The sequence below is a fragment of the Macrobrachium rosenbergii genome, chromosome 21 (assembly GCF_040412425.1).
Source record: "Macrobrachium rosenbergii isolate ZJJX-2024 chromosome 21, ASM4041242v1, whole genome shotgun sequence".
Taxonomy (NCBI): domain Eukaryota; kingdom Metazoa; phylum Arthropoda; class Malacostraca; order Decapoda; family Palaemonidae; genus Macrobrachium; species Macrobrachium rosenbergii.
The window spans coordinates 44,747,595-44,769,272 of NC_089761.1; the positions used below are offsets into that span (position 1 = coordinate 44,747,595).

The following is a 21,678-nucleotide window of genomic DNA, read 5'->3' on the forward strand; positions in this document are numbered from 1 at the left end:
TCCTACATCTCCTACCTGTAAGTGTTCAACTCACACAAGTTAGTGGTTTGTATTTGGTATTGATCACTAGACAAGAACCATTTTTTTTCTGTGAATGCCCTTTGGTCTTAAGTGTGGTGACTAAAGACCAGTGCCTTGAAATAAAGTGGGTGTTGGAATAGAGGTACACCTCATATATGAGGTATTATCCAAGGAAGTGGTAGATCATGTGAAAATTTTTGATCAGTGGGATATTCAAGTACAGATGTAAGCTCTAGTAAGGAACAGTTTTTATTTGTGATGTTTGGTTTCCATTTATGTTCATGTAGGTTAATGAACTCCTTTAAACACTTGGTAGAGGAAGCACTCTTGATATTGGAAAATATGTATACTGTACTGTATTGTAAACTAATTGTAGAATTGTGATTTTGCTGCTTAAATTTCAGTTTTTGTCATGCATGTCAAGGGAGTGTTAGGGCTTTCCATGAGACACATTACATTGGTTTGTAGTGTTGTGTGTTATTTGCCTAGTTCTCACCTCTCCTTTGACAGTAGTTAGCATGCACCTGCATCAGGAAGATAAGAATTAAGCACAGTGGGGTTTCTTAGGCTGGTATTATATAAGTGTCAGACTACCAAAGTTTTATTCTGATTACTGATGTAAAAAGAGCAATCTTTACTCTCAAAACTGTGCTTGGAATTTATCTCAAAATACAGTATGCAGTAAGAAGTTCTTAGTCTGAATAAGAAAAGTTGGACCTCAAATAGGCTAGACATTTTCTACTTGGTTTTTGTCAGGAATTTTGATAGCCTACATATGGGGTTCTCCAGATTTGTTGATAGCTGTTGCTTCAAGCAGGAAGCAAGGATGTTTTGTCCTTTTCATAACCAGCAGTAGTTACAGAAGGCAATTAGTTGTGTAAATTTCTCAAAAGAAGAAAATAAAAGTCTTGAATAGACAGGGATAACAACAAAGATCACTTCCAGTATTGTGCGGCACAGTTGGCAAAAATGTTGCAACTTTGAGAAAATGAGCTGGGCAAAGTTTGAGGGGCTTAGGTTGGCTGCTTTGACTAAGAAACCATGAATCACATTACATTCATTCTGCCCAAATATCTTGACTTGCCTCGAACAGCCTGAAATTTAATACCTGCATTACAGACACCCATGTAGATTCTGTATGTAATTGGTCTTCTTGGAAGCCAACCAACACATACCAAAATTGTGGTACAGCATACTAATTTCTAATGGATATAAAACAGAATCAAAAAGTAATTTTTTATTTATGAATATTTTTGTGCGTGAAACCCAGTAATCCATAAATATTCAATGTCATGATATACTATATGAATTAAAAAGTAATAAGACAGACAATTCAATATATGCTGAAGGTAATCCATCTGCATTAAGATTTGGTAAAAACCAATGGAGTGGATGCTTAGAGTCAAACACACAGTTAAAGGACATCAATAAATACAGGTACTTTATTCTGTAATAGGAATAGATTATGTAACTGATGCATGGGTTTATTTTTTATCAGTAAAAATAAATATTTGAAAATATGAGAAACCTGCTAAATTTTTTTAATCAAAAGCCCCATCACCCAAATTATCTAAGGCCCATCTTAAAGCAATGAAGAGGCTTCAAAGAAAAACATGACAATGTCTTCTCCAATTTACCAAGTTTTTTTTTGTTTTTTTTTTTTTTTTTTTTTTAGAAAACTTGTCATGATGAGAGTAATAAAAATCTGGAAAAATAAGTTTTTGAAATGAAATGTAGTAGCCTCTTTAGTGCTAAAAGACATTCTGGCACTAAAGTATCATTATTTAAAAAAATAGTGTCCAGAATATGTATTATATTTTACAAATAGACTTGCTTTGCTTATGAGCACAGTAGTTTGTGTAAGAAGGAAATAATGGACATTATTTTATGAAGTAAGATATTAAAAATCACAGCTTGTAGTAGTCTCCATATTGAAATGAGAATTTTTTTGGCATGGGAATCAAATTGACTAAAAATGAAACAAACTTCAGGTATAATACGAGTTTTACAACATGCCAACAAGATATCCTGTTTCATCCCTTTCCTGATGTCTTTCATGAATAAATTTGAGTAAAAGGCCAGTTAGTCTTAGAACTTTAATAAACTTCATTTTTTATAACATGGCTTTGCAGTCATACAAAAATAATTTTAAAATCTTAAAAATGAAATAAAATATAAATACGACAGGGGAAGATATAAAGTTATGTTGATTAAAAGTATTTTAAAGTTTTTACCGAGTTGCTTTAATAAAATATGAACTACAAATTAAACTTGAACTGGAATGTACTATGAATCTTTTTTTTTTTGTGTGATGGAATGAAAGTCAAAGATTTATTACAAAAGAAGCAAAAGCTCCAAATCAGAGTATATTTTTTCAAAAGCCATAACTGTCTTGTGATGGTGTTTAGCTTGGGATGACATACTAAACAGCTAGACAGAATTAATTGTCAAATTGCTACAATTTGAGTAAAAAGTAGTCTTTCATTAAACCTCTCATTTCACATCTTACCTTGTGATAACAAGGTAACCTTTACAAAGAACTTGGCTTTGTCCATTTATATGACCCATAATATTTGAAATTATTCTCTGCTAATTTTGCGTCAGCCTCAGCAGGTCCACGTGATCCATACTTGTAAGGAATAGGGTTGGGCTTTTCTCTTTCAATCTTGTGTAGTAATGGAGTGAAGATTCTCCAAGCTTCAGCAAGTTCATCACTCCTGTAATAAAAAGAAAAAGTATTATACAAACCCAAGTTCATTTCAAATATTTGTTTTGTAGATGCACATCATAGCTTTAATTAGGACTGTCATTCTAATAAAAAATTTTTTTATTGCAACAGAAATTAGATTTCATGTTAGAGGAAAACATCCACTGTTAGAGGAAAACATCCACTGAAGTATGTCTTGTATGTAATTGCAAGATATCTTGCATAACTCAACATGGGAAATCTCATATGTGAACATGTTCTGGTCTAAGTATTACTATATGGTAAGTTATGCAATGCTGTTCTCTTGTTTAGTATTAAATCTTATTTACTGACTAAGATTCTCTTAGTACTATCTCATATAACAGGATATGATTCCTCGTAGTATGCTAAGCTCCAGTACTTGTATGCTTTGTTTTATATCACTTATGTTTGTATCTTTCTCCCTTGTTTCTTGCTACAATGCTGGCTTACCAGTAAAGAAGATAGAGGAATATTAATTTTTCATTATCACCCTACATCTAGGGTAAATCAGCAATGATGATGTCATGTAACACATCTCTACCATTTCAGGTAAATACTGGTCCCATTAAATGGTGGTAATATTATAAAACTACCATCAATATCCAGGAGCCAGTTGATGACACTATGGAAGGAGTGATTCAGGCTCTCACAGAATAATTTGCTCTTCAGGTGATTAGTACTTAGAATCCTCTCTGTTACAAACACATCAGACTCCAGGTGAGAAAAGTAGACTCTTTGTGGCTATGCTAAAGAAATAGGCTGTTACATGTGAATTTACTTCATTTTGGAAGATAGATTTAGAAAAGTTCAGTTCACAAGAGCTAAGAAAAAAAGTGCTGTAAGAAAAACCTGTCCTTACAAAAGGTACAGGAAATTGCAAGAGCTCTAGAAATTGCTAATTTTCAATCTAGTGTAATAGCAGGTACGACTTATAATGGTATTAATGGCCAGGTAAGTTAAGTAGCAATTAAACAGAGTTAGCAATATACCAAAAAAGGGGTATCTCATCAGATAAATAAGTCTAGCCCAGATGTAGAAGTATCAGTCATACAGGCACACACAGTTTGAGGTTTGATTAGTCATGCTATAGATACAGATCTGCTGCTGCAGGCAAGACATACAGCAACTGCAGTAAAAGTGGCCACATCTCAAGTCTGTGCAGATTTCCTAGTTGAAAGTCTGCCAAACAGACAGTAGCTATAAGTACAGATGTAGGAAAGAGCGAATATGAAGTAATTCTCATAAATTCCATGAACACAAGAAATGTTTGGTAACTGTTATGAAAATTTCATTATAGACTTGGCAATAATTGCACATCAACTGTATAAACTAATGAGTAAGGATGCTGAATGGAGCTGAGCAAGTGAATAGCAAAAATCTTTGAAAAAATCATGGCAGACATAACCTTACCCCCAATCCTAGCGCATTATCAAAAATGGATTTGCCAGCAAGATTGGTAGTTATACTTGAAACAGGTTTAGAGGTAATATTAGCACGTAATGCCAGATGGAACAATAAAGCCCATTGCATTTGTTTCCTGAGTATTAAATGAGGCAGGGAGGGGGATTAGGAATAGGTTAGATCTTATGTACCCTTTATGCAGTGTTAGTTAAAATAACAGTTTCAGGCAGAAAATCTTCCAAACGTAGGACATTTCTCTCCTAGGACAGAAAAGTTATGAAAAGAGGGAAAACCCCTAATATGACATTTCACTCCAACTCTTCTCTGGAAAATTGTATGATCTTACCATGACATATGTGTAACAGGATATATAGGTTACATTATGATGTAAAAGTAGGCTGAAAGTAATTTTTAAAATATGCTGATCAGTTAATTACGCCAAGTGTACAAACTGCTCAAGATATTTAAGCACCAAGTGTACTTTCAGAGTACTCCAACAGAATGAATAAAGGGAAACCTCCTGAAAGATTAGTTGTTCCTATGGAAATACAGTCCATTGCCTTATATAAGAGTATCCTTCATTGCAAGTTGAAGTGGTTGTTGAACTTGTTACAGGTTACAAGATAGCTGACTGGTGGAAATGGGGGGCAAGGGGGTTGAATACCCCTCAGTGTCACCATTTACCTTTTCTTTGACTGCTGGATAGAGAAGACAGGCTTCACTTGCTGTCTGTCCCATGTGATCATTGGGTAATTGGAAGAGTAGTCTGCTATTCTTCCTTGCTTTGCATTATTGTTGATTTTGGTTTGTCTGTTCTTGTATTTTCACTATGAAGGAAAAGCACGACCAATGCCACTGTAAGGGGCGTGGGTGTCCTTTGGGCGCTAAATGTTTCCCACAGCAGTACATCCTCATAAGTATTGCTCTTTCTGAAGGGGGAAGACATGCATCCATTCCTCTCCTTGCAAGGAATGGGCTGGTTGGTCTTCTCTGCAGTGGAGGAAGGAGGACATGGAGCATCTATCTCCTTTCTTTTCACCTTCTATCTTGGTCCAACTACCTGGTAGCACTACCCCTTCTAGGAGAGAGAGCACTCCTGTTGATAAGAATTCTATCCATGCCCTCTCCTCTGAGAATGAGTAACTGCTGGCAGACTTGTTTCTTCAGCAGCTGCTTTGCCCTCACTCTTATGAAACTTTGATGTTCCAGGTACCAGAAAGATGTCACAAGTACCTGCGAAAGATATGGTCTACACTGAACATCCCAGATAGTCTTGTCTTTTGTGGAATTCTTCAACATCCTGGCAGAGGAGGAAGAGCAGATGGCTTGGCTTCTTTGTTGGATGCAAAAAAGAGGGAGCCTCTTCTTGCAGTAATTCTATTATTGGCATCAATAACCTAGATGTTGCGAAGCCAGCTTTACTAACCATAAATCAATCCTAATTAGTTTTTTCTTGTGGCAGATCTTTAATGAGTGCTTTATCATTTTTGATTCTGGCCTCAAACATCCCTTTAGTGTTGAAGGTAAACAATACTTGCAAGAAGAAAGGAAAGAAGCATTCTCAGCATTCTTCCTCTTTGTGTTCTTGTCTTCATCTTCATCACTGGACTCTCTTCGACTGTTAAGAGGGAAGAAGGGAAAGTCTATGGCCTTCAGTAAGTAGTAGTCCAGTTGGACTTCTCAAGTGCACTTGTCCTTTCAGAGGAGAGAAGAGGTGTGGAACCACTGGCACATGATCAATGTAACTAGCAGGACTGGTGCCAGAGTACTTTCCCACTTATATAAATGGTCTACTCCTGCCTCCTCCTCCTGTGGGTCCTAAGGTCCACACCTGGATGAGTCTGCACATCTTGCTTGCTCTGCACATGCTCACTGGTGATCATGATGATCATGGCAGCCCAAGAGAACCCCTGTCGTGCCTCTATTAGTCTCGCAGAGAGGGGCATGTGCAATCCATTCATGCTGCACATGTGCAGTCCCTGGACCATGCCTGCTTTAGCAACAGGGTAGGTTTTCCCTCTTGCTCCACTTTAGGAGCATGTAAGGGAGAGCTAACATCACCTTCTTGTTCAGTATATACAAATTGAGTGTTCTCACTTGAGGAAGAGATCTCTTTTGTTCTATTTTACCTGTCATGCACAGTTGGCTAAGTGGGTGCAAGACTCGTGCTCATTCCTTCTGTGTGTACTAGCTTTGGCTACCAAGTTGGGAGCAGGGGAGTGGCAGGGTCAAAGTCCATACTCCGTTCCAACAGCAATTCTCCTGAATCTAATATGCTTTCTCTGGCAAGGAGTTTGTCTGATTTGTCACAAGACTGGGAAATGAGGAACGGCACAGACAACTGGTGCAACATCATCACTTGAAGAGGGTGCGGCTCGTGCCTCAAGGGACCTGATGCGTCCTGAGGGGTCCCTCTCCTCTGGAACCCCTGCATGCAGAGCTGCAACATTATTTTTGAGAGATTATCATGTTCAAATGTGAGCATTAGCCTTGGGAAGGCAACCTCATCTTCATAGCTTTCTATATGAAACTCTTCGAAGGTGAAACTTTAAGTCTGGTTGCCTTGGTCACAGTTAGTGTGCGGTGTTTTGGAGAAGCTGAATGACTTTATTTGCTGGTTGGGTAGTTCCTTCAAATCCAGCATAGTGAACAAACTCCTTCCCTGCCACTTTCATCTCAGCAGAGGCATTACACACCCGAGAAGGCAGAGGCTACTTCCTGCAAACCCGAGAATGCAGAGGCTACTTCCTGCAGTTGGACACATCAGTCTGCTAACTGACAAATGACCTTCCCTTTAGACCCCATCAGGAGAGTCTTGTTCTTGTTTTCAGAGGTGAATACCATGGAGTCCTTAATCATAGCTTCTCTCCAGGTTGTTTTGGGGCTTGACCCTTGGTTGAAAGTACTGACTTGAACAATGATTACTCTAGGACAGGTATCTAGTCATGCAATGAAAAGGCAAATTTCTGTATGTTGCTGGCGTCTGGAGGTTGAGGTAAGGCATTTGCCTTTCTCTTCTCTAGACAGGTTTCTCATGAGAGTAACCCCTCACTAGCAAAAGGTTGGTTTTGGCTCATCACTAAGCTTTCCAAAGAGTAATGTGTAGGCAACAGTTGAGCTTTGCTTGAAGACAGTTGATAGTTCTTTGGAGCTCCATGTTGGTCGCGAGTTTGAATCTCGACTGAAGAACAAGAAACTCATTTCTATCAACCATGCTGTAGGTCCCGTTGCTAGGTAACCAATTGGTTCTTAGCCACGTAAAAATAAATCTAATCATGCAAAGCCCTAGCAGCTCAGTGGTCTGGTTAAACTAAGATATACTTTTTTTTTCAAGCCCTAACATGCAAAGGCTGCCACGGCTAAACCTTCAGGTGCAGCAAAGCCTTCAACATTTGGGGTTGCGAAGAAACCTGCTCTTCTGAAAGCCAGACAGGTAGCCCAGACTTCTTCCTCTAAGACTGAAAGGTAGGGAAGCCTCCTTTCGTCTTCTCAGTTCCAGAGGTACTTTATTCCTCACACTGTTGGACTGAGGAACATTCTCCCTCAGGATGTTGTACAATTGGAACTTCACAAGTTCAAGCGAAGATGCAATGCATTACTACCTTAATACAATTGTCCATGTATTTTAATAATTTACTTAGTTTTATCTGTTTACTAATTTGTTAATTAATTTTTTCTTTTTTAATAAGCGATCGCTTCTTTCTCTATTTCCTTTACCTCCTCCTAATAAACACCATATTCTTTGGAAGCTTGAATTTCAAGTCAATGGCCCCTGTAGGCTTGTTCCATATAAATAGGGTTCATCTTCTGAATAATAATAATACAATTGAGTTTTTTCAGTGTTTCTTATAATTTGCCTTTCTCGCACATCAATATTGATCAATAATTGGCCAATGTTCCTTTTTTTTGGTGGATTCAAACAGCTTCTCTACAGCAGAATTTTATTCTAAAAAAAAAAAAAAAAAAAAGCAGGTTACTGAAACCTGGGTTTGTAAATCGTAGAATTCAGTAGTTCAACCGTTCCTTATCTTGGACATCTTCATTTACCAGCAGATGGATTTTGGGTTTTCTTGGTACTTTTTTCCAACTTTTCTGTTGACATGGTTCAACCAGCCCGTTGGTCATCTTCTGGATGGTTGAGATGAATCTGGAGACACAGGGCGCATGTGGCAGTATTTATAGGACACTCTTGGGTAGCTGAATTAACATTGGCTGGCTTGGGCAATTCTTCTTGGGTGGAGCCTTCTCTCGTGCAATGATGGTTGTGTGCGCTCTTGCGTGCAAGTGCTGGACTACATGTGGGAGAATGAAGTATTAGGAGGATTGCTGCCCGCTGATGGACGCTTCTGATTGGTTTGCTCATCAGGAGTGACAGTGGGTGCCACCCTTCACTCTGATGTCGGTAGGAGGAAGGTCTGTGTGGTATTGAGACTAGGCTTCTCTCTCCCAATGTGTAGGGGCTTCCAGCTGGTGTTGGTGGCGATGGTCAGTTGTTTGTTGATCTATTATCTCTATCTTAGGGATAATGTCACTTCTACTTCTTTTTATTCTTGGGTTATGGGCAGTCCTGGCGTGATTAAAAATGGCACCCTCCTGGCATGGCAGGAGATCCTCTTGGAGAAGCGCATGGTAGTCATACCGATGCAGGAGCTGAGGCACTCAAAGACGGGGGCATTTGTATCGGTAGACCACATTTGTTTTCTTCAAGGGATCCTGCTTCGGGGGTACCGGGTTATTTCTCATCACCAGGCTGTTGGTTTTCTACAGGAATGAGAAAGCCAGCAGCCTGGTGATGATAAATAACCCTCCCTCCAAAGCAGAAGGCCTTGAAGAAAACCGTGGTCTACCAATACAAATGCCCCATCCGAGAGTGCCTCGGCTCCTACATCAGTATGACTACCTTGTGCTTCTCCAAGAAGATCTACTGCCATGCCCAGGAGGGTGCCATTTTTAATCACGCCAGGACTGCCCATAACCCAAGAATAAAAAGAAGTGACATTATCTCTAACACAGAGATAATAGCTCTAACAACTGGCCATCGCCACCAACACCTTCTGGAAGCCCTACACATCGGGAGAGAGAAGCCTAGTCTCAATACCACACAGGAAACCTTCCTCCTACCGACATCAGGAGCAAAGGGTGGCACCCACTGTCACTCCTGATGAGCAAACCAATCAGGAGCGTCCATCAGCAGGCAGCAATCCTCCTAATACTTCATTCTCCCACATGTAGTCCAGCGCTTGCACGCAAGAGTGCACACAACCATCGTTGCACGAGAGAAGGCTCTGCCCAAGAAGAATTGACCAAGCCAGCCAATGATAATTCGGCTACCTAAGAATGTCCTATAAATACCACCATATGCGCCCTGTGTCTCCAGATTCATCTTGACCATCCAGAAGATGACCAACGGGCTGATCAAAACATGTCGACAGAAAAACTGCAAAAAAAAAGTACCAAGAAAACCCAGAATCCCATCTGCTGGTAAATGAAGACGCTAAGATGAGTAACATACCGTTGAACTACTGAGTTCTATACGGATTTACAAACCCAGGTTTCAGTAATCCGCTCTTTTTAGAATAAAATTCTGCTGTATAGAAAAGCTGTTTAAACCCACCAAAATATGAACATTGGCCAATTACTGACCAATATTGATGAGCAAGAAAGGTAAATTATAAGAAAAATTGAAAAAACTCAATATAAAATCAATTTGCACAATGCAGCCATCCTTTTAAACAAAGCATGCTTGAAAGAGGGTCTTCTTACTTCCAATAATAATAATTAATCTTTCCCCAGCTGCAGTTAGGGAGGAAACGGGTAGGAGGAGGGAGGTAGTTATTGAGGATGACAATCCCTTTCTCCACTGCTATGAGTAGGGGCATGCTTGTGTTGTCACTGGGCCAAGTGGCAGGAGCAGGGAGCAGAACCTTGGCCAAGTAGTATCAGTCTTTTGGGATGGATACAGGTTTTATTCATCATATCCTCTTGAACTTGCCAATACTGTTCCAACCATATCCTTCAGAGTTGCAGAGCAAGCGATGATGGAAAAGGGCACTGGAAGTCACACAGCATGAGCGTTTGGGGTTTTGTATTCATTTCTTCCTTGTAGAGAGGTCAAGTGGAGGATGGAGACCAGTGACTTGCCTTTTTCCGATGAATGATGGAAACCACATGTTAAATATTGAAATCTAACAGAGGCTTTGTAGAGAGGTCAAGTGAAGGATGGAGACCGGTGACTGACCTTTCTCCGATGAATGATGGAAACCACGTTATGAGCTGGAATCTATTAGAGAAGGTAACTTCATACTTTCATACACATGAAGGATGTGTACTTTGGTCAAGTATCCATTCATTAGTACCTATGCTTCAAAGTGTTGTGCTTCTGACTAGCAATGGCCCCCTCAGTTCACCTTGGTGTCAATTTGGGCCCATTTGAGAGGTATTTGATTGCTGTGGTGCCTAGATGATTGGTTAGCCTTGGTGTCCTCCAACATATGGCTTCAGGACAGACTGCTTTCTTGCCTTCTGCCACACACAGGGATATTATGGTCAACGGGGAAAAGTCCGATCTACCTCCCAAGCAGCTGGCAAAGATGTGGGCATACTCAATGACTCAATAGTGGCGAGAGCCTTCCCACCACTGTCTCATGTGAGGAGTCTCAGAGAAGTGATGGTGCAATTCCTCTCCTGGCAGGAACAACCAGCTCAGCTTTGTCAAGTGTTCCTAGGTCATCTGCCATCTTTGGAGCAGTCTATGCAGTAAAAGGCAAACGCATAACCTTTTCGCAGGTTTTTAATCTGAAGGGGCTGGATCTCTCCACTTTGGTAAAGTTATCCATGCTAATGAGAAGCTGTAAACAATCCTGTCCTTCTTGGGAACTCTGGCTCCACAGCAGGATGTTTTTCTTGTGCTGGGGAGCCTTTCCAGGAAACCCTTTGAGCCTCTGCTGTGTGCTTTGGACAGAGATCTTATATTCAACTACCAGACAACTACCTTGTTAACAAGTTCAATGACTGCTCCAGCCCACTCTGAAGAATACCTCTATATAAAAGGCATTGGTTTGTTTACCTGGGAAAATTACAGATTACTTTTAATTTCTTTTAAATGTTGAGAAGCATTTTGTTCGGTAACAACTAAGGGGGATGTAAACTTATGAATGTTTGTTTACTTACAAGTAAAAGGTGCAGAGACTGTTTTGTATGTCTTGTATAAGAGCAAGATACCTTATGTGACTCAGCGTTGGAAATCTCAAATTATGAACATGTTCAGATCAAAGTATTGCAATGTTATATTCTCATGTTTAGTACTTAATCATATTTGAACTGCCTCACAGACTATGATCTTCATGCAACAGGATATGATTCCTCGTAGTAAGCTAAGCTCTGATGTTATGATTTCTATTGTAATGATTGCTTACATATGTTCTTATTGTATTGCTTATATATTTTCCTATGTTAATCTCTCTCTCTCTAGTCTCTTGACTAGTTACAATGTCAGTGGCAGTAATTGTAGATACTGTAATCTATATGTAACATGTATTTGTCATAATGTATTCTCACCTCTTATGTATATAAAATTGTATAATGATAAGTGGCAATTGTATTCTTGCCTCATATGTACTGATAAGTGGCAACTGAACACATTCAAATCCAATGTCTAGCAGTACACTGCTTCCCCTCTCCGAGTTCGGTTGCTCACACATATTGTCCCTTGTTGCACTGTAACCTTACCTAATAAAGAACCTACATTTTAGATGAGCTTGTTTCACGTCACATCCCAACCAACAGTAATATACAACTACCTCAATAAAACAAGATCCCCATTTTTTGATGTAATGGTTGATATTATTCATAATGAATAAAGGGCTTCACCAATTACATTATTACTCAGGCAGGAGATGATGTAATAAAAAATGTTTCTTTTAAGAAAACTCACTCTCTCAGCCAACCATAATTCAACAAGCAGTACACAAGGGTATTAGGAGTTTTGAATTTATAAGCAATATTTTTTTTTATAAAACTAATTTCATTCTATCAATACAAACCTAATTGCACAGGGACTGTTTAAAAGATTTGAGAAAGGTAACAATGGGTAGGAGAGCCAAAAAAACATGAGCCATAGTATCTTGATGGTTAAGGAATGCAAATCTCTAAAGCATTAGCTATGTTAAAAGTTCTTACAAGAGAAGGAGCATATATATTTTTACTTGAGGTGCTAGCCCAAAGTCAAGTAAACTTTGAGATTCCAAGGAGCATGCACCTAATATCAGGTGGGTGAGTGGAGAAAATCTGCCTGAGCCAAAAAGAATAAAATAGTGATTAAAGGAGAATGAGTGTTTGCTAAAGGCATGAATTTGTAAAAGATACAGTGGTTAGAGAACAAACATTCAACCAACTCCCCTCCTTGGAATGCCATCTGTTCCTTGGCCTACCTTCTTGTTTGGTTGATGTATGAAAATGGTCTTGATGTTGACTTCAAGCAAGCTGAAGCTTGAGATTGAAATTACAAATCACTGTGAGTACCAGAGGTAGCCAATGAGAAGAACAAGAGTGAGTAAAAAGCTGAAGAATGACCAGGAAGACATTGTGCTGGAGGCTACAGACAGTAACTGGAAGCAAGAATGGGTGATTGAAGAAAACAGGAACCAAATTAAGAACAGGTCCATGAATGGGATATGCACTGGAAGTTTTGCTGTACTGTGGTGGCACATATGTAATGAAGAGCCTCTAAGAGAGACTTGGCTTACTGCAAAACATCAAAATGTCCAGACTGTAAGAACTAAGATTTTTAACTCAGTGATTTGGTTAATCTATTTGGTTAATTTTGGTAACCATCATTTAACCAATCAGACTGACCCCTTATTTGCAGGTTTGTGTGGTTGGGTACATGCTAAAACTCCCATAATTTCCATTTTCTTGCCTCTGCAGAAAGAGTCTTATGTAGGGATATTTAGTCTACAGAAGAGGAAATGTCAAGAAAGCAAAGGGAACTCTACATAGGCAAATTCTAGTTCACCTCAACCATTAACTGTTTAGGGAAGACCATCGTCAACAATGAAGCCAAGTATCTACTAAAGTTACCAACATACAGGATGAGCTCGACCACTTTCCAGTCTGATAAAGGGTGATTAAAGTTATTCTGGAATGACTGTAGATAGAACAAACATGAGACCAAGTTCCTGTTAAAAATACCAACCTATGGGATTGGTCAACCATTTCCATGTCTGCTGAAGGGTAATTCATGCAGTTGTTCTGGTAAGTTGTAGAAAGATCCTCTCAAACCAGTTTTGCCTCTTCATTTTTGAACATGAATAGGTCATCATCTCTATTTGAGATGGCTTTACCTCTTGTACAAATTCCTGAGAAAGGCTATGGAGAGATAGTTCACTGAGGCCATAGTCATCATTACAAATATAATGGCTGCTTTTGGTTGCCACCATGAATATGTATGGAAGATCTTCATGAATATCCTTCTTCATTCCTTTCCCAGATGCCAGATGATGTTATCCTTAAGAAATTTTGTATTCACAGAACTCTGTTTAGTATAGACAGTCAGAACCTGAAAAGCTGATCTTTGCAAATTACTGTAGTACATCTTTGCTATGTTCTTGTTATGAAAAATAGATTGGTTATTAGCCAAACTTTCCAAAATCTAAGCAGAGCTTTTGAAAGTCAGTGCTTATTTAAAGATCTTTGTTTATTGACTGATTTATGCAAATTTGGTATGATGACCTGGCCTTAGAACTGTTTGGTTATTCAGTATCATAGTAAAAGTTGTTAAACATAATAAATGCCAATAGTTTTTAAAAAATCCATGACATTGTTAACACTGACATCATTTACAATCTCACATATGGAATCAAAAACATGATTTTGCCTTCTCTCGTCCACATATTATTTGGGACAGCCTACCAATATGTTTTCCACACAAAGGGGGATATCACAAAGATCACACATTGAAGGATGGTCTGTCTCTCCAGGATAAACTTGTGGATTAATGTGTATGAAATATCCTCATTCTACTCGGCCTGGTTTCAACTCTACAATTTCTCTGGTATAATAATGGCAGAAGTCAACCAATGGATAGATTTTCTATTTTAAGTTCTTCTCGGAGAAAGAATTCCATTTCTGATTTTTGTTTAAGACAGGATAGGTCATTTAATGTCGGCATACTGTACTGAGGGATAGTCAATACTATTTAGCTTCACTGCTTATTTGGTTCTGCATCTGCTTGTTCATTTCCTCTGATACCAACATGGGCTTGGCCCCATTGCAAATCAGTCCAGTTTTATCAGGTGCCATCCCTAGATTTTCTGAATACTGTAGTTGGATGAAAAGGGTTATATTATCTAAAGGCTGTGAGAGCACCAAAGGAATCTGAGTAAATTGTGAAACCTCTGCTAACTGTTTCATTCACTTTACAAGTTTTTGAGATTTTTATATGGCTGTCCATTCATCTGTAAAAATGGAGTCTTTATGAATTTTGTTTTAGGCTAAGAATTGGGACTTTATTGCAGCCTCTGATAATGATTTGCTTATTGCTTTTTGACACACTTTGGGCTCAACAGCCATTCATGCTAGAATGTCTGCTTCTTCAAAGAACGGCCTTACACCTCTTCATTGATATGTACAGTATTTGGAATGGTTTACTTTGGTTTGGGATGTTAAATCTTTCTGACTGAATTCCTGCAAGCACATATTTAGTAGGGTTTGATGACTTGACGATGAGGCTTTAAGTGATCTGTGTAGTATAACCCCTGTTCTTCTCTTCTAAGACTTACAGGCATTTGATCAGTGTCCACATAGATGCTCTTCACTTGGGATTCTGAAAGCTTAAAAGATCATTGGAAAAGAAATACTATAGTGGGGGTCATGCATGATCTCTCTTCTCAAGTCTTCTAGTTGCTTATCACCAGTTTTCTCTCCTCCCAGCTTTACTAAAATTAAATGTGAGCCCTTTAATGAAGAAAACTCTGAAACCCAGAGATATTTCTTTAAGTCCTCACGCTATCACTACAGCTTCTGCTGCTTTTCCTGTCCCTTTAATCCATCTCCCATCAGAGTTCTTCCTCTGCTGCTACTCTTTCACCTCCTTGCCACAGGTCTCATCTTGACAGTGTTTCCACTGGTCCAGTTATCTACAGTTAACATTATGCAGGCAGTTCCTACAATCTTTCTAGCAGTAAAGAAAAGGTTCTGTCTTTTTTTTCCCCACATGCTTCCTCCTTGTTTACTCATTTCAAAGCCTTGTTTCTACTCACCAGAGTAAACTAAGGTCATCTCTCATCTTTGAGATTGAAATCACTGGAGACCTGGTCTTAGAAATATCACACTAAAGCACTATTGTTCCTCAGTTTAGTCACACTCATTTGACTAAAAATCACCCAGGACCTGGTCACAGAAACATCACACAGAACTACTATTGTTCTATTTAGTCACTCATTTGACTAACGGGTATTTAATAAACAACCCACATTACTCAGTCATAGAATGCAAAGCAACACTTACATTTAAAAATTTACTAAGAATGTAAAGTTTTCAACACACAGCAAACAAAGTTTTGGAAATAATACCCAAAAAGAATAGAACTTTCATTTTCAGCTTATCCATTTGCTGAGGACCAAAGGAGCTGTAATGTATGAAGGAATATCTAGTATACTGTACAGTACTTGCAAATAACCAAACCCTTAGGCTAGCCTTATGAGAGTTAAGAATACTAAATCAGTAGTCTGGTTAAATTGTTAATAATAATAATAATGATGATAATTATCTGAAATTTCGTGTGAGTACAAACTGCAGAACACTAGGAAATATACACCTCACAGTAAGAGAAAAACTAATAATTCACATTTCAACACGTATGAAGCACATACCTGACAAAGTGCATTTGTGAACCACAGAATACATCAAGAATAAGACGTTCATAAGCATCAGGCAACTTGGCACCTTTGTAGCGGTCACCATATGTTAGATCCAATTCAGTTTCCTCTAGTCCGAATGACATACCAGGAGTCTTAGTCATTACCTGCCAAACACAAGTACTGTAATTAGTTACAGCAAAAAGTGAAGAGAAAAAATATACTTAAAAACTACACTTGAAAACTAAATTTTACTGCAATACAACTATTTCTAGATTCTCTCTGAGGTCAACTGAGCATGCAAAATCTATCTCCTAACCTTTAGTGAATTGCCATGAAAATCTTTGTCCTTAACATTAGACCTTACCCTTATATTTATCCTTAATTTTTCAGGTGAACAGAAAGAGTTTAATGAGAAACTAATAATTAAAAAACCTCAGTATTAGGTATTTTTCAAAATATATCTAATAAGTAATTGTCATGATCATTAATCATCTTGACCTGTCAGGGATTCTGCGTCAATAAATTAGAATGCCTTGAACCTACCTCTTACTCACCACCTCATTATAATCCCAGTAAAGGGATACACGAATCCTTCCTTCTTCACAGAAATTCCAAACAAGATATAAACAACAGCAAACCTGCTTCAAAGGCTGTCATTTGCACATCAAGATCTTGCTCAATATTCAACAACTTAAAATTTATCTGCCAGCTCCTTCACATTAGGCGCTGGGCTACTTAAAAACAGTAATACGAATGCAGTGTAAGGAGTTTAGCTGCTTTACTAAAATACTGTAATGACTAAGTTGCAAAGCCATCGAAAGTGAAAACCTTACCTTACAATAAATAGCCTCTCCAGGTTGGACACGGATAACCAATTCGTTTCTCTTGCTCTGACCATGGAAAACGTCACCTGCGACATCTCTATACTGGATTCTAACCTCAGCTTTGCGCTCATTCAAGGCTTTTCCTGCAATGGTAATGGTGGAGATGAAAGGCACAGAGGAAATGTTACAACACAGGAAGCAAAGCATATGCTATTAAATAATCCACCCATACAACACTAATGTTAGCCCAGGTCTCAAGAAAACTAGAAAGATGTAAAGTAAAGAAGTGTGTTTAAATATACATTAAATTTTACTGATATACCTGTACTTTAATTAGCAGAAATCGACTAGGCATGCATTTCAGTTCCCAATTAAAACTTGTATTATAATGTTTGAATGAATGTATGTACACATGCAGTAATACTTCAATTTAAAGACATTTACGTATTACATAGATGTGTGCATGCCGTAAATATTTTTATTTAATTTTCGCTACTTATTCTGCCCAATATTTTTTTTTAAAAAGATTCCATTTCAAGTTATTCTTTCTTTAGGAAAACTAGTCGGTGCCACCTTCCTACCATGGTTATCCTTCTTTTGCCGTTCATGGGAAGTAGAAATGTCTGAAGTTGCAATTTTTCTAGTATTTTTTTTTTTTATTTCTTGAAACATGGAGATGATGGAAAAGAAACTAATTACAAACAAGAGAAATGACATCTAAAATAGCTTTATGATAGGAGTAGAAACTTCTTGTGTATTTCATCTATAATAAGAAAAATAAGCAAGGTCTCAATAAACTGGTTCAGGAAGCAACCAGCATCTCTTAAAGTTTAGGTCTAGCTAACACTAAGATTAAAATAAAAGTCCCTTTTTCTTCTATTTTTCACTTCTTCAGAAAAAAATCTCCAGGTTTTTCTCAAAACATAAAAACCTAGTCTTTAGTAACTCGAATAGTCTATTAGACCAAGAACATTTCGTTCTGCTATGACCTTGCTTTAATAAAAAAGTGAAGTCAGACGTCCTTCGCAAGACCAACTTATCAGATCGTGTGATCGTGACAGCTCACCAATCTGATAAGATAAACGAGATAACCGATCGTCACCCGGATGGAAAAGTCTATAAATATAATGAGAATGACCTAAACCTCACACGCCAAAGAACCGAAATCTATAAATGTAACGAAAACGGTCTAAAAGCCACTCCAGATAATAGATTAACTTACTTGAGTTTACAATCTTCAACAACAAACTGGAAATATGCCGCCATTCCTAAGACTTTCTTGCTACGGGAAATCACATTCCTAGCTAGAAAGTGGGTAGCCTACCTCCCCCAGTGGAAAAAAACTGGATTTGCATCCGGTGCATGACTGATCTCCAAAACGATCAACTAGTCTTTGAGCCATGGCCCTTCCATAAAATTTCATAACTTATTATTTAATTATCTTGTTGACAGCTAGCAGACAGGTAAGAGCACGTAATTATAAGCAGGTATGTACATGTGAATACATATTCTCTGCTCACTTTCACAGATGGAGGTAAAAGGCAGGATACCATTTTATTTCCCCACTGAAACTGATGGCAAGACACTTTTTCCCAACATTTTCTGCATCATTGTATAACAGTATCATCATGTACTTGTGCTCAGTATTATTATTATTATTATTATTATTATTATTATTATTATTATTATTATTATTATTAATAATACGTATTTCCCATAAGTGCCATATTCTACAACCACTGTATTTTTTCGTTTAAAGGATGATAAAAATTAATTTTCTAGCAAGTACTTCACTGTTCTTAATTCAGTAAGTGGGAAGAAATATATCATCTGAAATCGACAGCCAAAAAATTGTAAAGGGAAAAGATGAAAATGAAAATAAAAGAGGATAGCATTGCGCTGATCTAGTTTTAGCCTATATAACGGCAGTCATGAAGTCTGAAAAGGGGAATGGGAAAAATCCCACTTTGGTGAGTGGCTCCCTGCACACTGGATCGACACTTGGACGCCGAGAAAGTATTGAACGGAAAGGTTGGATGTCTGAGATATGGAAGAGAGTGGAAAAGCAGATATAGAAAATCTGATTACAAAGCACTTAGTAGAAAGGGTGTTGGTGGTATTAATGGACAAAGAAGGATACACAGTTTACTTAACGGTGAGGGCAACCGAGCGAGGATGAAATTGAGTACAAGGTACAAGATTGTAAGGCACCAAGAAAAAAAAATCAATTGAATCTAGTGAATAAAGAAAGTCAAATCAAGAAGAAATGTATATTAACATGGTTTGCTTGTGGACAGTAAATTATAAAAGCAAATGAAGACAAAGTTTACTTGGCTGGATTTCATACTGACTGTTTTTATTTGTTCTTTATAAGTAAGCTGCACAGTCTGATGGCATACAAAAATCAAATTATATCACCATTGTTTGCTTTGTATAACATTTCCACTTAATTACACAGCCATTGTAGGTAACTGTGTTTAGAAATTAGGTCAAGAACTGTGGACACTCTTTTTAAAGTGCAACGACAGGAAACAACTCCAAGTTTTAGTAGTAGCACATTTCTGGAACCTTTCATACCTCCACAAACCACACCCCCACAAAAAAAAAATACATAACTGCACCTACTTATAAGTCAGTTTACAAATCTATGCGTAATATTAGTTAAAGAAATATTACAAAAGCAACAGCGTAAACTGAAGGGAAAAAAAAATCTAGTGTAAGCTGGTAGACACAACTAGTGCAATGGATGACACGTCATGCGCGCGTGAAAAGAAACTTCAGGTAACCAGAAAGTGCAGACACCTGCTCTAAATTGGAGGAAATGCAACAGGTGAGACGAGAATCAGGAGGGATTACGGAATTAGAGGCAAATCTGCCCTGGCGCAAGGCACAGAGCTAAATAAATTAATAAAATATCTTCCTCCTACAATAAACTGTCCCTAGCATATGCGCATGCGTACAATGACAGTGAATTTTGGAAAATGTTATGTGTGATTCACATATCTACGCTTTCAGCTTGAACTGGAAAAAAAAAAAAAACTTTTGAGAAGTATGAATAAGAGCGAACACGAACCTGTGTTTATCGACGTACTTTACAAAATATTAGTTTATATTCTGTGATACTTTGCCACTTGCATAAATCTTTGATTACCCAAAAAATCTCTGATTACATATCACTATTATCAGTAAAGTCTCGAATTTCTTTGCTAGCATCTGAAAATTCCATGTACAAACATAAATTTCATTTTTACATTAAAAGTTTACATGTACGAACACATAATTTTTCCAATTTTTCCAGGCAAAAGGAACAGGCAAAACACAAAAATTCCATCTTGGCCATTCATGAAATCAGTTCAATGAAACTGCTGCCCTTGTGGACAACTTACACGATCCACTTTCTCAAGAAAATGATAAAACAAAAACAAAAAACTTAAAAACCTTCCAGACTAATTTTTAGCGACAATGTTCACTTATTTCTTGTTCTGTAATTATTGTCTCCATAGTAAATTCTCTACACAATACAAAAGTATCGAATTCTATCTGCAAAAATACCGAATTTCTTTTACGTTAAGATGTCGATGGCTTAAGTCACTTGAAGTTTTGAAACAACACGAATTTCAAAGACAAATTCATTTTAAGCCTTTAAATTTCTCTACTGTGTAAGGCATATCTCTCCTAAACCACCCTAAATATAAAGTTTTACGTTCTCAAACTCAATGATTAACCGTCAACGGCTCGGAATTAGTGAGACCTTAAAACTGGTACAGGATTATCACAGCAATTTTATTCTTGTAATGAACAATTACTCAAACAAACCTTGAACATTACATTAGTATACAGGTTTCATATGACCTTGACCTCTACCTTTCAACTCTGCATAAAGCGTGACACAACAAAAAATAAACTGAATTTTTTGCCTTTCATCTTTTGGTTATCGAATGAAAACAATTTGAAGGGATGCCTGCTTCGTATTTTTTTTTTTTGCAGATGAAAAACCAATTAGTAATTCAGTGGAAAATTCTACACCAGGAAAGTAATTATCTAAAGTGACTTGTGTCTCGTGAGCACAAAAAGAGAGGGAAAGTTATTTCAAAAGTGCAGATACAACATGACAGAGCCAAGAGTACAAGATGAAACAACTTGGTATAAGCGTTAAAAGAACAATGTCCAGGAACCTTCAAAAAAATGAAAAACTCTTCCAGGAATGTAAATCAAAAGAAATGTTTTAAAAAACTACCTAATAAACTGTTAAAAAATTATATAAAATATAATTTATAAAAGTGTACAAATTCTAAGAGAGAGAGAGAGAGAGAGAGAGAGAGAGAGAGAGAGAGAGAGAGAGAGAAGAGAGAGAGAGAGAGGAAAGAGCCTAGAAAGAAAGAGAAAATGAAGCTGAGAACTAGAATACGGCCCAAGAATGTTGCGGGGGTGTGTCTGTGTTGGGGGGGAGGGGGTGGGGTGTGGGATGAGCCCCCGTGGGTGTGGTCACCTATGCGGGAGGCCTTGCAAGAGAAAGTACGCTCGGTTACTGAACCTTTTCGGAAGGCAACAATTTTCTTTGAAGGGCCCACCCCCCAAAACCCTCTGGGCATCAACCGTAACCCCAAGGGCCAATTTGGAAGAGAATAATAGAAACGCATGCTCTAAGGGGACTGCATTTCAATATCATTCTTCAATTTTCACGTTTCTATACACATGATATTTGCAATGCTTAATCGTGATTTTGCCAAATTCGATTGAGAGAACTGCTTTCTGTTTCACGCTATATGTTATTTATCACTTTGATTAACTGAAAATTAACACCATAAAAAAAATTATTTACGACATATAAACACTCAAATCTCTA

The 21,678-nt window shown here is 37.8% G+C and overlaps 1 protein-coding gene across 1 annotated transcript in view; it reads right to left on the bottom strand.

Annotated features, from left to right (window-relative positions):
* Positions 1-1,245: 1,245 nt before the first annotated feature.
* Positions 1,246-21,678, bottom strand: part of LOC136850106 (glucose-6-phosphate 1-dehydrogenase-like) — a 67,964-nt gene continuing 47,531 nt past the window's right edge. The window contains exons 4-6 of the mRNA XM_067123654.1: positions 16,842-16,975; positions 16,021-16,172; positions 1,246-2,738 (exon numbers count right to left, since the gene is read on the bottom strand). Of these exons, the coding sequence (XP_066979755.1) occupies positions 2,552-2,738; positions 16,021-16,172; positions 16,842-16,975 (473 nt within the window). The 3' untranslated portion in view covers positions 1,246-2,551. The remainder of the gene's footprint in view (positions 2,739-16,020; positions 16,173-16,841; positions 16,976-21,678) is intronic.